The following is a 17,141-nucleotide window of genomic DNA, read 5'->3' as shown; positions in this document are numbered from 1 at the left end:
CAGCAGGGCACAAAGATTCCCTTTTCTCCACATCCTCACCAGCACTTGTTCTTTGCTGATGTATTGATTACAGCCATTCTGACAGGTGTGAGGTGACATCTCATTTTGGTTTTAATTTGCAGCTCTTTCATTCATCATTGAGCATAGTTTTATATGTCTGTTGCCTCCTGAATGTCCTCTTTGGAAAAGTATATATTCTAATCCTTTGCCCACTTTTTAATTGGATCATTTGCCTTCTTTGTGCTGAGTTGTGTAAGGTCTTTATATATTTTGGAAATTAACCCCTTATCAGATGCATTATTGTGGAATATTCTCCTATTCAGTGGGTTGTTTTCATTCAGTTGGTGGTTTCCTTTGCTGTGCAAAAACTTTTTAGTTTTAAGTGGTCACATTTGTTTATTTTTTCTTTTGTTTTCTTGTCCAAGGAAATATATTTTAAAAAAGTAATTTTGCTATTGGAAATGTCTGAGATTTTACTATCTGTTTTCTTCTAACATATGTATGGTTCTGAGAATGACATTTAATCCACTTTGAATTTATTCTTGTGTAGGCCGTGATGGCGAACCTTTTAATAAAAACTGCCCACTTTGCAGTGCTGTTCAACCTGGCCCCTCCCGCCCACTAGTGGGCATTCCCGCTTTGATGGTGGGCCAATCAGGGCGCCATTTGGTTGCTCCACTACCGCCCACCATGAAAGCTAGAATGCCCACTAGTGGGCAGGAGGGACCAGGTTGACCAGTACTGCAAAAGTGAGCAGTTTTTATAAAAAGGTTCGCCATCATGAGCATAAAGTATTCTAGTTTTATTTTTTGTACGTATTTAATTTTCCCTACCATTTATTGAACAGAATATCTTTACCCCATTGTATGTTTTGCCTCCTTTGTCAAATATTAATTGACCATAAAGCATGGGTTTATTTCTGAACTCTCTATTCTGTTCCATTGATCTATGTTTGTTTTTATGCCAGTACATGCTGTTTTAATGCCTTTACCTTTGTAGTATAGTTTGGTATCAAGTAACATGACTTCTCTAACTTTGTTCTTTCTCAAAATTGCTTGATGACACTTTTGTTTCTCTCAAATTCAAGAGTGGTGACTCTAAATTTAATCAATTCAGACAAGTCTCCAAAACAATATTCTAATTTAAGAACACTATCTTCAGAGATGTTATTTGTAGCAAAATATCCACACTATAGTCCCCTTAATAATCGCTCTGCAACATAGACCCCAATACCTCAAATAAAAGGACTAAAGTCAGCCTTATATTATCCAGACAGTCACATGTTTCCCACAGACTGCTTACAGGTACCTGTTAAAATGGGTCACATAAGCTACTATTTATCTTGCTATCCAGGCTCTTTTTTTTTAATAATTTTATTTTTTTTAATGGGGTGACATCAATAAATCAGGATACATATATTCAAAGATAACATGTCCAGGTTATCTTGTCGTTCAATTATGTTGCATACCCATCACCCAAAGTCAGATTGTCCTCTGTCACCTTCTATCTAGTTTTCTTTGTGCCCCTCCCCCTCCCCCTTCCCCTCTCCCTCTCCCTACTCCCCCCGTAACCACCACACTTTTTTTTCCAGGTTATCTTGTCATTTAGTTCTGTTGCATACCCATCATGATAGTATCATTATGAAAATAGAAGAAGCTTAATTTTAAAATTTTCCTCCTATTGCTACAATAGCCATTGATGTTCTGTAACATACTTCTGTATACACATCGGTAATTTAGAGGTAGAATACACAAAATCAAGCATCACTGAATTGAGAACTATTGCTAGCTACTCGAATGGTGATTTGTTAACCCAGAACACCAACCAGTAGAAACCTGATCTCCTGACCTGTGGTGGAGCAGTGGATAAAGCGTCGATCTGGAAAACTGAGATCACTGGTTCAAAACCCCAGACTTGCCTGAGCAAGGCACATATAGGAAGCTACTACTATGAGTTGATGCTTCCTGCTTTTCCCCCCAACACACACTTTCACTTTCTCTCTCTCTCTCTCTCTCTCTCTCTTTCTCTCTCTTCCTATAAAAATCAATATATAATATCTAAAAAAAAAGAATCCTCATTATGGCAACATCATTGTAGTCAGTCCACAAAGACTTAAGAGACAAAATTTCAAATGCAATTTATTAATAAAAATGTTTCCTTTTTCTTGTACTAAAAATTCTTGCAGAAGAACATTAAATAAAAGCAAAAGGAACATCCTTACTGGTCGTGGCAGAGTGACTAGAGCATCGATCTCAAATCCTGAGGTCCCCAGATGAAACCCCGAGGTCGCCGGCTCATTCAGCTTGAGTGTGGGGTCTCTGGCTTGAGCACAGTATCATCAATATGATCCCAAGATCACTGGCTTGCATAAGGGGTCACTGGCTCAGCTTGAGCCATCACGTTCAAGGTACTTATGAGAAGCAATCAATGAACAACTACAGTGGCAAAACTATGAATTGATGCTTCTCATCTTTCTTCTCCCTCTTGCACCCTGTCTCTGTAAAATCAATTTAAAAAATAAATAAAAGCAAGAAAAAACATATGCTGAAACATTATAATCCTCTACAACTGCCATCACTGAATGCCAGGAATAAGGGGAGGTATGTAATGCAAAAATGAAGTACAAATTCAATTGCCATACATACTATAACTCTTTCTTGATAGTTGATTTGAATAGGAGAATCCTACTAATATTCTTAAAAACTGTTAACATTTGAAGCCAAGGAGTGGAAAGGAGCTTTCAATGAATCTGCAAGTAATGGATGTCACAGAAATATGGAATTAAAATATTAATACCCCCCAAAATTAAATTTTAATAAAGCTTTCTATAAGCCTAAATCTGTTGTTCTCTGTGACACAATACACTACTTAGGGTCATTTCAGACATTTCATTGTGACTATGGCAGAAGCCTGGAGCAATAACCAAATGAACTCTATCTTATCTTGCAACTATCACAATGCTTACATGTACATAGGCATTTAATAATTAGTAACTTGATGTATGCTTGAATAATAATATTCAGAACCAATAAAAATCAATTTAAGTATCATCATGCTTAAAGAACCTATTGTTTTACAGGTGACAGGATACTATGAGTTGAACTAAGCATATCAATATTATAGATATATGAGGAGGTATTTATAGAACATTTGATTTTTTTAAAATTTTGTTTCAGTGTCAGAAAAGCAGCTTCTCTGGTTATTATTCAGGCAGGAATTTGTTCACTCTACTTGATTGCAATCCAGGCCAGTGAATTGAATGGTTCTGAGTTGCTCCAAAGTGTTCCCAATGCCAAGGCACTGACATCTGGTCAGTCTCATATGAATCAACATATATACTTTGGAAAGTTCACTTGCAAATGAGACATGTATTATGTATGGTATGGATGAATGCATAGATATGCATGATGTGTACATACATAAAATTCTTTAGAAGTATTTATTTTCACTGTAGTAACCTTTTATAGATATGAGGCCCATGTAATTTCATTAAAATACTACCTTGGGGAATGTATAATTAGTATTAATTTGTCCATTGATTAAGTATTTTGTATAGGACACCTAACTCTTACAGTTGTTTTGTTGAACAATAAAAAATATATACTTCTCAAACATTATATACAAAGCAAAATCACTTTATTTACTTCTCAAAATAATTATAAACACCTTTATTTTTTATATATAAAGAAACTAAAGAACTTAATGTTGCTTCTTCAGTTTTCTCAGAAATCAATTGAACACATATGCATGCATCTATTTCTGGATTCTCAATTCTGTTCCATTGATCTATGTGCCTATCCTTCCACTAATACTATATTGTCTTAATTACCTGCATTAACACAGTGAACCTTAGTATCCTGCACAGAGAGTGATTTTTTGCACTTTATTTTAGCCTTTCTTTTCAACATGGTTTTAGATATTCTAGACTCTGTATTTTTACATATAAATTTTAGAATAAACTTGTTTATATCTACAGAAAATCTTGTTGAATTTTATTGATTATTATTTTAAGTAGATATGGCTATCGAATCAACAGGTACAATTTACTGATCTGATACGGTTTCTAACAAATTGTCTATGCCCTGTCCTTATCTTCAACATTGTCCTACTGGGAGACACAACAATGAACACAGGAAAGAGCATGAACTTAAAATTCAAATCCCACTTATTTGTATATCTATTTATCATCTGTTAAAAAGACAGATCTTCTTCTTACAAAGCTACTGAAGGGTGAATAAAACTGATTAATGTAACCAAAAAATTTTATATCTTTCTCCCTTAAGTTTAGACATTATAGAGAAAGAGAGAGAGTTAAAATTACTATATTTCCTCTTAAAATCTGTCCCCAATCTCTTTATAAGAATCCTATAGTAAGAATAATGATTCATGACCTATAAACTTTTTGTTAGAGACATGAAATATTTTATACAAAATTGAGTCACTATTCCCTTATTTAGTTAGTAATAAGGTATGAAGATTATATAACCCCTGAATTATAAGGCTAAAATCTAGCAAAGCCAGCTAGTACCCTAACAATTTACTTTTACTGTCATGAAAAAGCAAAATTTCAAATCTATGCAGAAAGAGCATACAAGACAGCTAAAATACATCCTTTTCCGGAACCGTATCTCAAAACAAAAACAGAATAAAACACACTGAAAAACATTCCAATTCACAGAAAATATTTCAAAGCTAATTGCTGAGGAACTAATATTGCTTTCTTTTCTTGTTGGATAATGAAAACTAACTATATGACTATTTCTCTTTTTACTCTGGCCTTGAGCTGTAATTCTCTATCGCTGGCTGTACATCACAATCTGCAGAATGATATGCAGGACCCCATCAGCTAATATAATTATGAATCTCAGTGAGTAAGGCACGATCATGGAATTTTTTAAATTCCCAGGTTAATTTAATATACAGTCAGAGTGATGAGAAATATTAGCCTGGGGAAATTCAAGGTCAAATATGCAATCCAACTATATTTCAAATGTGTAGCATTCGCTTAGAGCCTGCTTACCTGTGTTCTATTTCCCTCCAAATCCACACTTTATTCTTTCCATACACTTCCTAGTTTAGTTTTCCTTATTTTCAATATCAGAATAGTTTGTTACAGGCTTACCTTGTTTTATTGTGCTTTGCAGATATTGCAGTTTGGAGGGTATTTTGTTTTCTTTTTAACATAGTGAAGGTTTGTGGAAAACTTAACTCAAGAAAGTCTACACACACCATTTTCCAACAGCATTTGCTCATTTTCTATTTCTGTGTTACATTTTGGTAATTCTCACAATATTTCAAACTTTATTATTATGTTTGTTATGGTGACTTATTTTTTTAATATTTTTATTTATTGGTTTCAGAGAGAGAGGAAGGGAGAGAGAGAGACAGAAACATCAATCTGTTCCTGCATGTGCCCTGACCAGGGATTGAACCCGCAACAACCTCTGTGCATCAGGACAATGCTCTAACCAGCCAAGCTATCCAGCCAGGGCGTTATGGTGATTTATAATCAGTGATCTTTGATGTTACTACTGCAATTATTTGGGGGAGCTACAAATCATGCACATATAAGTATGATGCACTTAATCGATAAATGTTGTGTATGTTCTGACCTCTATATTGACCACCCATTGCCCAGTCTCTCTACCTCTCCTCAGGCGTTCCTATTCCCAAGACATAAAATATTGAAATTAGGCAAATTAATAACCTCACAATGGTATCTCAATGTTCAAGTGAAAGGAAGAGTCTCATGTCTCTCATTTTAAATCAAAATCTAGAAATGACTAAGTTTATAGAGGAAGGCACATCAAAGCCTCGATAGGCAAAAAAACTAGTCCTTTTGAGCCTAACAGGCAAGTTGTAAATAAAGTTTAAGGAAGGAAGCCATTTCCACAACATAAAAGTGCAAGGGGAGGCAGAAAGTGCTAATATAGAAGCTACATCAAGTTATCCAGAAAATCTAAGTAATTAAGGAAAGTGACTACACTAAATAACAGATTTTCAATGTAGATAAAAGTAGCCTTGGCCCTGGCCAGTAGCTCAATGGATAGAGTGCTGGCCCAGAGTATGGATGTCCTAGGTTCTATTCCTGACCAGGGCACACAGGAGAAGTGACCATCTAATTCTCTCTCCCTCCTTCTTTCCTTTCTCTCCCTCTTCTCCTCCCATAGCCGGTGGTTCAGTTGGTTCAAACGTGGCCCCAGGCACTGAGGACAGCTGTGTTGGTCCAAGAACATCAGCCTCAGACACTAAGAATAGCTCTTTACTCGAGCATTGGCCCCAGATGGGGTTGCTGGGTGGATCCCAGCTGGAGCACATGCAGGAGTCTGGCTCACTATCTATCCTTCTCTCACTTTAAAAACAAAACAAAACAGGCAGCCTTATATTGGAAGAAGATGAAATCTAGGAATTTCATAGCTAGAAAAAAGGCATGCCCAGCTTCAAAGCTTCTAAGGACAGGCTGACTCTATTATTAGGAGCTAATGCAGCTCATAACTTTAAATTGACCAATGCTCATTTACCGTTCGAAAAACCTAGGGCCATTAAGAATTTTGCCAAATCAACTCTGCCTGTTCTCTGTAAATGAAAGAAAGCCTAAATGACAACACATGTTTACAACATAGTTTACTGAATAATTTAAGCCCTTTGTTTAGACATACTGCTCAGAAAAAAATATATATATTGCCTTCAAAATATTTCTCATTAACAAGGCACCTGGTCACCCTATGTATATATAACTCTGATGGAGATGTACAGCAAGATTAAAGTTATTTCTATGTCTACTAACACAACATCTATTCCATACACCATGCAACAAAGAGTATTTTAACTTTTAAGTTGTATTATTTAAGAAATACATTTTATAAGACTATAGCTACCACAGTGATTCCTCCAAAGGATCTGAGCAAAATAAATTGAAAGCTTTCTGGAATGGATTCACAGAGTTAGAATCCATTAAGAGTATTAGTGATTCATGAGAAGAGATCAAAATATCAACATTAACAAAAGTTTAAACGAAGTTGATTTTAACCCTCATGGATGACTTTCAGAGGTTCACGACTTCAGTGAAGGAAGTACCTGAAAATGTGTTAGAAATAGCAAGAGCACTAGAACTAGAAAGCGGAACGTGAAGATGTGACTAAAGTGCTGCAATCTCATGATAAAACTTTAATGAATGAGGAGTTGCTAGTTATGAATGAGCAAAGAAAGTAGTTTCTTGAGATTAAATCTACTCCTGGTGAACATGTGAAGATTCTTGAAATGATAACAAAGGATATTACATAAACTTAATTGTAAAAGCAGTTTTGGGGTTTGTAAGGATTGACTCCAATTTTTTTTTTTTTTTTTTTTTTTGCATTTTTCTGAAGCTGTAAACCAGGAGAGACAGACAGACTCCCGCATGCGCCCGACCGGGATCCACCCGGCACGCCCACCAGGGGGCGTCGCTATGTCGCGCCCAGAGCCACTCTTGCACCTGAGGCAGAGGCCACAGAGCCATTCCCAGCACCAGGGCCATCTTTGCTCCAATGGAGCCTCGCTGTGGGAGGGGAAGAGAGAGACAGAGAGGAAGGAGAGGGGGATGGGGAGGGGTGGAGAAGCAGATGGGCGCTTCTCCTGTGTGCCCTGGCCGGGAATCGAACCCGGGACTTCTGCACGCCAGGCCGACGCTCTACCACTGAGCCAACCGGCCAGGGCCAGAAGGATTGGCTCCAATTTTGAAACAAGTTCTACATTTGTAAAATGCTATAGAACAGCATCACATGCTACAGAGAAATTGTAAACGGAAGAGTCAATCAATGTGGCAAACTTCATTGTTGTCTTATTTTAAGAAATTGCCAGCCACTCTAATATTCAGCAACCTTCACCCTGATGTGTCAAAAGTCATCAACATCCAGGAAAACCCATCATCAAAAAGATTACTACTCACTAAGGCTCAAATGATGGTAAGCATTTTTTTTAGCAATAAAATAGTTTTAATTAGGGCTATGTACAAATTTTAGACATAATCCCATTGCACACTTAATATATTACAGTATAATGTAAACATTACTTTTATATGCAATGGAAAACAAAAAAATGCATGTGACTTACTTTAATACAATATTCACTCTATTATGGTGGTCTGGAACCAAACAGCAATATCTCAAAGGTATGCCTGTATTGAATTGTGTTTCTTATAAACCATCTCAAATACTTTGTAAAATGAAGCAGGTCATACATAAAATTCTCTCTCTCTCTCTCTCTCTCTCTCTCTCTCTCTCTCATACACATACATATACACACACCAAGACATCAAATACATAGATAGAGGCTAAAATCTAACAGCAAAACCAGTTACATAGAATTCCTCTGGTGCTATTTAGAGAACATTCTATTATCTACAAAAGCCAAATTAAACTAAGCTTTAAGTCTCTCTCATATCCAACTCCTTCCCCATCTACAACCAAACCACAACTAAACAAAATACACAACAAACAAAAACTGTCACCAAAAACATTAAATAATCTTTGGAAATCACATAACTGTATAAACACAGATTAGGAAATTTGATAAAATACTAAGAGGCTTAACTCTAGATTCCAAGTGCTCACCAGATCTTCAGAAATACTGCTAAAGACAAATGACAGCATCCACAAAAAGAGAAATTACTGGAAGAGAAAAAATCTTGTATTTCCTCCTCAAAATTATAGATGAGGGAGACTATGAGAGGTGTAGTATTAAAAAATATGGCCCAAGAAAGCAGCAGCACCAAGTCAGGCCTTATTGTGGAATGAGGTAATGATTAGTTCTCTTTATGAAATAGTCAAGGCAGGGAAATATAGGGGCCCTGCCCTGAAGGAACTGACCTGAATATTTCTAACCAAACATGTTTAAAAGAAGATAGTCTTGGAGGAACTGAAAAAAGACCTAAAGGAGGAGGGCCCAATAGCACCCTTTCTACTAGAAATAAACCTGGTGAAAGCATATAAGAAATACAGACATTCCTGTTCTCTTTTGCACATTACAGAAAGAAGCATCTATTGCAAAACAGCCCTCTGTACATAGGAGCTGCTGACTATTTAAGGTGAACATTGATAAAGCAAAAACTATAGACTTAAGGATCATTGAGAAAGCATGAAAAACTTTTTAGTTAGTAGTAAGTGCATCCACCATTGGCAGTAAAGATTTTAAGCATGCCAAGCACGACCAGAAATCTTTAGTGTTTTCCTCTTAATCAAGACAATATGAACGAGGGAACTAATTTTAGCTTTCTATCTCCTTATGCTGCAAAGATCTCTTTATTTTTTGAATTACTCCAGTGGCTAGCATATACTTAAAAACATTTATTTATTAATTTTAGATGGGGGAAGGGAGTAACAGAGACAGAAACATCAATCTGTTTCTGTATGTACCCGGACTGGGGATCAAACCTGCAACCACTGCGTATCTGAGACAATGCTCTAACCAACTGAGCTATCTAGCCAGAGCATTTTTTTAAAGATACTGTTTTTTATTTATTGATTTAGAGAAAGAGAGAGAAAGGAGGGAGGAGAGGGAACCACTGATTCATAGTAGTTGCATCTTGTATGTGCTTTGAGCAGGGATAAGGGTTTCGAACTGACAACCTCAGCATTCCAAGTCAACACTTTATCCAATGCACCACCACAGGTCAGGTAGCATAAACATTTATATTGGCAGGCAGGCATTAAATATCTGTTACATTTAATAAATCCTACCACAACATTCCTAACCTCAGTGTTTTTTTATTCTTTTCTCTTAGTCCCCAACAGCTAAGCAGTTCCAAATTCTATTTTATTTCTGCAAGGTCTCTACCATCAGCCCTCACCTTTCTATGCTGACCTTCTGGTCTAGTTCAAAAATCTCACCACTACATACACTGATTAATACAATATCCTCCTAGCTGGTATTCCCCACCTTCAGTTTCTCCCCAACTCCAATCCATCCTACACACACTGACATCCATCAGTTTTTCAAAGCATATATCAGGTCATATCACTCATGTCTTCAAAAAACTTCAATAACTCTCATGGACAGAATAACACTGAACCCTTAAACTGGGTTAAAAAGTGGCATTCAGTATAAGCCTACCCTACCTTTAATACACTGCCTTCCTCATCTCACACTATATTCCCACTAACACGTCACAGTCTTATATCCCTGCAATATCAGATCCTTTCTTCCTCCCAAAGTACCTTCATGCCTTGGCTTATATTATCTTTATTCACAATTGGTACGCTCTTTTCATCTCTGAAAATATCGACTTTCTAATGCCCTGATCATACTCTGGTTTCTCTTCAGATCGCATAAATCTTTCGCCTTTTACTAATGCCCTGATCAAATTCTACCTCTTTCACAAGGCCTTGCCAGGTCCAGCCCGAAGCCATCACTATAAATATCTCATTGTTGATGGTCTTCTGAATTGTATTATACCAATTTCTGCATATACCTATCTTGCTTACCTGAATGTAACCCTATGGAGGTGGTGTGAACTACCAGTCTTGTACCAATAAACACTGAATGAACTGAAGCAATTCCCACCATGACAAACGTTCAGAACAGGGAAAAAAATTAAATGTGAAACACTTCATTAGCCAGTAATGACAAATAAAATAGTCTCTCCTTAACCCCCAAAGTATTCCTAAATATAACCATATATTTAACCCTGAATCACTCTATCTATAATTATAAATGTGATTACTTTACTTAGATGAAATGATCATATCTAGAAAGGAGGTCTTAAGAAAAACTGCTCATAATAGAAAAGGCTAGAGCTATGGCCATGACTATTTAAACCCCACGGTTTAATACAGTTGACAACAATTCAGTTTAGGGGCAGGGAAAGGGGCATAAGGATGATTGTGGGGAAAAACTACTGTATATAAAAGATCTATTTTGTGCATAGCATCTTATAAAGTGTATTAAACATAGGCCCTGGCCGGTTGGCTCAGCGGTAGAGCATTGGCCTGGCGTGTGGGGAACCCAGGTTCGATTCCCGGCCAGGGCACATAGGAGAAGCGCCCATTTGCTTCTCCACCCCCCACCCCCTTCTTCCTCTCTGTCTCTCTCTTCCCCTCCTGCAGTCGAGGCTCCATTGGAGCAAAGATGGCCCGGGCGCTGGGGATGGCTCCCCAGGTGCTAGAGTGGCTCTGGTTGTGGCAGAGCTACGCCCCGGAGGGGCAGAGCATCGCCCCCTGGTGGGCAGAGCATCGCCCCTGGTGGGCGTGCCGGGTGGATCCCGGTCAGGTGCATGCGGGAAGTCTGTCTGACTGTCTCTCCCCGTTTCCAGCTTTGGAGGAATACAAAAATAATAATAATAAAGTGTATTAAATATAGTGCAGCACATATATATATATATATATATATATATATATATACACACACATACACACACACACTTAAAGATTTTTTTTCCCATTTACAGATGAAGAAACTCCGGGAGGTTCAGGAAAGTTAGCTGACTTTTACTGGGTCACACAGCTAGCATGAATGAAATTGAGATTGGAATCCAGATTAATCATTTTCCACAGCAGCCCATGTTTTTTTTTTCTCTCTCTCTATTACTACAGGACCTGATGAAATTAATAACAGTAGCAATTTTTTTTCTAATTTGTCATATATTTGCAACCCTGATTAAATTTTAAAGCATGTGGCTTTAATCCCATACTGTTTTTCTAGCAGTGAACTGCATTATTCTCAAAACCAACTTACTTAGACAAAAGTAGCATTGATAAATATCCAACTATCAATCATAATATAATTTAATATATACAATATAACATAATGATATAATATGCAATTTGAAATCTCTATAGTTAACTCTTCTACCAGGAAACAGTCTCACCAAAACAAAACACAAACAACTGACTATACACACTACAATGAACATGGCACTAACTCATGAGAAGTTCACTTTAGTAAAACAGGCTGTTCTTTCATGACCCTTGCCCAGATAACCAATACCCATCATACCTCCAGTAACAGCTCTTCCCCAATCCTGACAGAATCCAGGCAAGAGCTGAAATTGTGGCTGCTTGAGGAATGATGCCTTTTGAAGTTCCTATTCCCAACAGACCTTACTAAGACAGTTCCTGCAAGTGCTCTCACAACCAAATCTTCTTGCTTATCCTATTTTCCTTTTCCCCAAAACCCTTTTTCCAGTAGCCAACAGCCCATACTTTCCCTGTTAGGTCCATTTTCCACCTCTAACTGGATCTAAGACAGTTCTTGTTTGAAACCTCCAACACACTTTTCCAAAGAGTAATTTTACAGTGTTCAGGTTCTTCATCATTATACCTCGCTATTGCGCACTGGTCAAAAAAATCTAACTAGCTTTAACAATTTTTCCTGTGGGAAAACATGGTAAGAGTCTCATGCCTTGACCTGACAACTCGGTTGGTTAGAGCATCTTCCCAAAATGTTAAGGTTGTGGGTTCGATCCCCAGTCAGGGCACAGACAGGAACAGATCAATGTTTCTGTCTCTTTCTTTCTCTTCCTTCCCCTCTCTATAAAATCAATTTTAGAAAGTCTCAAATAACAAATTTGCATACTTTTGAAAGGTTACCAACAGCCCATGAAACAAAATGGGTAAAGGATATTGAAAAAGACTCCATGATATATAATAATATATATGATCTTTAATTTTACCACAATTCAACATACACAGAAACAGACAGGAATTATTTCCTTTTACATTAAGTTAATTGATTCTTATTAACAATTTCTTTAACAATTCTAACATATTTTCAAATGAAAGCACCCTTAGTCTCCAAATCTATCACAGTTGAGGACTGCAAAGCTCATGCTCAAACAATAACATTTCTAAAGCCAACATAAACAAACATGTAATTAAAATAAATATAAATCATTTCCTGCTCATCAAAAAATACCATTATAAACAAACAACAACTAATACCTCCTCTAAGTACTAAGCAGGTCTGTTTATATGTAGCTTTTAGTTTTCACCTAGAATATTTTTAATTAAGTCACTTGTAGGATTAAATCTAACCAACCATAACTGTTTTAGACAAAGACGGCAGAAATACTATCTTAACTACATTCCCTTCACCTTTCGTTTTACATTCTAGGGATAATTTGAACTCGAGTATTTTCTCCAATTTGATGAGGTAGAAAGACCCATTGTTAAATCTTTAAAATACATAATATACACTGAAAACAATTTAGAAAAACCATACGTGGTAATTACAGTATAAACCATTTCTATATTCAAAGTTAACAAAAATAATAAAATAGTAGGCATGCAAAACACTCCCCACTTCCCACCCCATCCTTATATACAAGTATTTAGCTGTTTTTATAAACCAGATGCCCTGGGTCTATGTCAACAGATTACATACAAGGATAAAACAAAATTCCTCTCCTCTTGAATAGTGTTGCTAGAAAATTCGTGGAAGTATAAAGCACCTCTACATTCCAAGAAATTAATCTCTCTTCATTTATCCTGTTATTAAGATAGATAGAACAATAAAATGTATTCTGGAATAGTAAAATATTTCCTATAAGTAGAGAGGACTCAACTTTAGACTCTTGAATGTGTTTCCACTACATTTCTTGTTAAATGTTATCCTGGCATGTAATTTTAACCCCAGTTCAGTTGGAAATTGGAAAGGAAAAAAAGAACAAGTTAAACAGACAAGAGTGCAAAGTGTACTTTTAAGGATGAAGCAACACTGAAAGACAAATTTGTACCTTGAGATGGTGAGGATTGCAAGTCCTACCTCAGAACATCCGACTGGGAATCAGTTCGGCATTCAAGTATTTTTAGGCGGTCTATGGTGGCCCCTACTGGAACATTAGGCTGGCAAACGATTAAGTTATCATAGAAGGATCTGACTTTCCATCCCAAAAGTCTCATTACTGTGTTTAAATGCTGTCTGCTTTTATAGTAACAACAACAATAAAGCAAAGTACCTGTGCACATCTAAGTTCTTCCCCGCACAGCTGATCAAAGTTCAACCAGAACAGTTTCAGAAGAAGAGCGGGAAAAGAGGAGAACCAAAATATGGTTAAACCTCGCTGTCTTAACAAACACACATCTTATAAGGGCTAAAGTTAACTGCGGGTCTTTTTTGGACCAAGGGGGCGGGGCTAACAGTTGCAGAAGGCTGAAAGAAGGGGCGGGGGGAAGAGGGCGGTAGGATGAGGGGACCACAGAGGAGGCAGCAGAACATCACCTGAATGTAGATTAAGAAATCTGGCGTCCAGTTAACCTGCATCTGTGCTGTGACAAAGAACTACAACAAAGCACACAGACACGAGAAAGCTAAGTAACTAAGGAGCGTTCGTCCGTAGGTGTACATGTCCCCATAGTTACTTAGGCACCTTGGTGTGTTTTTGTTGCGCTGGGTTCCTAAAGCACCCAAGATTCAATAGTGAGCTGGAGTTAGCAGTTGTCTCCCAAAGTGTTTCCAGCAAGCCAACCGAGCAGAGCGGAGAGGGAGGGACTTGCGGACTTGGGCGCACCATCTGGCGCGTCCCCCGGTCCCACTCCGGGTCGCAAAGTACAGAAACTTAGTCAAAACTCCAGCGAAGCTCGCGAGGCGGGCACTCTCTCCCCATGCCCGCACCCGCGAGTGTCCCCGCCCGTTCCGAGCGAAGGCTCAGTTGGGGCAGCGCTAGTTGCGCCGCCCCGCCCCTCGCCCAACGCCCCTTCTTTCTCTCACCCGCGCCGGGGTCGCGAGGGGAGGAGGGGGCGGCTCCAGCCCCTCCCGGGTACCGCACTAACCTCGCCGCCGCTCTCGCCGCCACCGAACACCTCCATGTCCTGGTCCCTTAGCTCGTCCTGCGGAGCGAACGGTAGCATCGCCCCTTCAGGAGTCCTCGAGCGGGAGCTGCTGAGCGACGGCGCCGCCTTGCATCCCGTCCTCGAAGTGTGCCCGCCACCGCCGAGACCCCAGTCCTGCCTTCCACGACCTCGGGCCACGCTGCCGCGTCCCTCTGGGGCTGGGAGCGAGAGGTCAGCCCCGCTGCAGGCTGCCACTCCCCATAGAGAAGGCAACTCGGCGGGCGCTGTCCCTCCGGGAGCTGCCGCTGGGTTCCGCTCGCCGCCGCCGCGACCGTCGCTTGGCGGCGACGCCCCCGCCCCCACCCTGCGGTCCGCGCCCCCTACCCGCGCCCGGCTCTGTCAATATGGCGGCAGCGGCGGCGTTACCTGTGCGGCGCCCGGAACCCCCCACAGCGGCGGCACGGTAGCGTCACCCGAACGTCAGGGGAGATTCCCCAGCCCCGGGTGATGGGGGTGTGGGCAAGACAGGAGGGGGTGGGTGCGCACGACCGCGTGGTGGGGGGTGGGAGGAGGGGAAGGGGGCGTGCTGGGCAGGGGAGGCGGGAGAGGAATAGTAAAAGCCACTGCTCGCGCTTGGGGAAACCTGCCCACTCCACGGAGCATGCGCGGAGCTGTTCACACATGCTCAGCAAGCCCTCTCAAGTCTACGAAGCAGCCTCGCAGGCGGGAGGATGCCCCAAAAAAGACGCAAAAACTTGGGGACCTCTTGGAAACGATGGGGAGTTAGTGTCAGGGGAAGGCTCCGGGAATATCTGCTCGCAGGACTCACAAAAGAAGGTGTCCTCTCCACCGAACCACGCCCATTTTAATACTTCGGGACAAATACGAGGACGGGGATTTTAGTCCATTACACCCTAGCCTCCAAGAAGCGGGAGGAGGAAGAAAATGCATTTAAAATAAATACGTATATCTGCTGTCCCTAACACTCCTCCCCTCCCGCTTGTACTTCTTAGGTTGTTTCTGTTTGCCTTCATACTGTTGATAACACACAGTGTTTCCAGTGGACACACACATACACACATGCCACTTATTGTACTTTACTTGTGGCAATGAAGGTACAGTGTATATAAAATATAACCTTACACCCACCCCACTTTACTGCTTTGCTACTGGAAACCACACTGTATTAGATGCTAGCAATATAACTGAGATAAAGTACATTATCATACCCAGGAAATAATAAAGATTCTTCTCATCAAAACACTTCAGAACTTAGTTATTCTACCTTTCACACTTCAAAAACACTTAAAAGAGCAACTGTAATGGCGACTAAGCTTGCTCAGTACCTTGGAGAGGTTTCTAATGGTGGACGTATAAAACAGCACCCTCTACCCTCTACTACACCTAATGCTGTTGTGTTGTGTTTGAGACAATGAACTACGCCCTCCATTACACCATCTGGCTTCCAGCGGACCACAGAGGTTGGTTCGCTGAATTTGCAGACAAGGATCACTAATAGTGCCTTCCCAACCACTCTGCTTCAAATCCCAGGGAGAACGCTTTAAGAATATGATTCTGTAAAGGTAAAAGCTTCGGAAATAGAGGGTGTATGGGATTATAAACACTGAAAATATCTGAGTGTGTGTGCACACATCCATGAAGTTGTTTTTGGCTGAAATGACAGTGTTTTTAACTAAGACCAAACCTTTTGAGCATTGGATTGCCTCCCTTCTTGCCTATTCAAAGTCTTTGTCCTGAAAATCCACCCCCATCTCTTTCACAGCAACTTTTTCCCCCCTCTACTGGACTCCCATTAGCAAAAAACAGGCTTGTAATGATTTCAACTTGCTGGACCACGCATTAGTATTTGGTGCAGTTCATGACTTGCTCTTTCTTGTTCATTTCCCTCCTACATCATTGGCCATTTCTTCACGGTTACCTTTGCTGGATCGTTTCTTCTCAGTCTCTAAAAGTTATTAGCTTCAGGGCTCAGTCCTCTACTTCTTTGGCACTGGACATCCATATGGGATATGTTAATATCCCATCTGGCTCCACTGCTTTAAATCCATGTATAAACTGATGATTCCATTTTTTTTCTTCAACTACAAACTCTAGAAATCAGTACTTATACATGCAACTTGCCTATTCTACTTGGATATTAATATGTATCTCAAAATTAACCTATTCAAAACTGACTTCTTGATTTGACCCAAACCAACCTGATACTCATACTTCTCCAGGGTAATTAACGACCTCCACCATCCACCTAGTTTACTGCTCAAATGACACTTCAAAGTCCTATAATCATCCTTCCTAAAACACCGACTTCATAATTCTCTAGTCTCATCCTGCTTTTTCTTCATAACACCAATCAACATGTGGTTATGACATATTTTC

The 17,141-nt window shown here is 39.5% G+C and overlaps 1 protein-coding gene across 6 annotated transcripts in view; it reads right to left on the bottom strand.

The window, feature by feature from the left end:
* The window catches only part of RPS6KA6 (ribosomal protein S6 kinase A6), a 136,556-nt gene extending 121,257 nt beyond the window's left edge, over positions 1–15,299 (bottom strand). For 3 of the 6 annotated variants that reach the window (XM_066249211.1, XM_066249209.1, XM_066249208.1), the window contains exon 1: positions 14,745–15,156. Coding sequence is in view for 3 of the 6 variants with exons in the window: in XM_066249208.1 (XP_066105305.1) it covers positions 14,745–14,822 (78 nt within the window). In the remaining 3 variants the exon portion in view is untranslated. The other 3 variants (XM_066249207.1, XM_066249206.1, XM_066249212.1) reach the window with 3 other exon arrangements.
* Positions 15,300–17,141: the final 1,842 nt, after the last annotated feature.

Source organism: Saccopteryx bilineata, chromosome X (genome assembly GCF_036850765.1).
Source record: "Saccopteryx bilineata isolate mSacBil1 chromosome X, mSacBil1_pri_phased_curated, whole genome shotgun sequence".
Taxonomy (NCBI): Eukaryota; Metazoa; Chordata; class Mammalia; order Chiroptera; family Emballonuridae; genus Saccopteryx; species Saccopteryx bilineata.
Note: the sequence above shows the minus strand (reverse complement) of the source record. Positions and strands in the feature narration are given on the sequence as shown.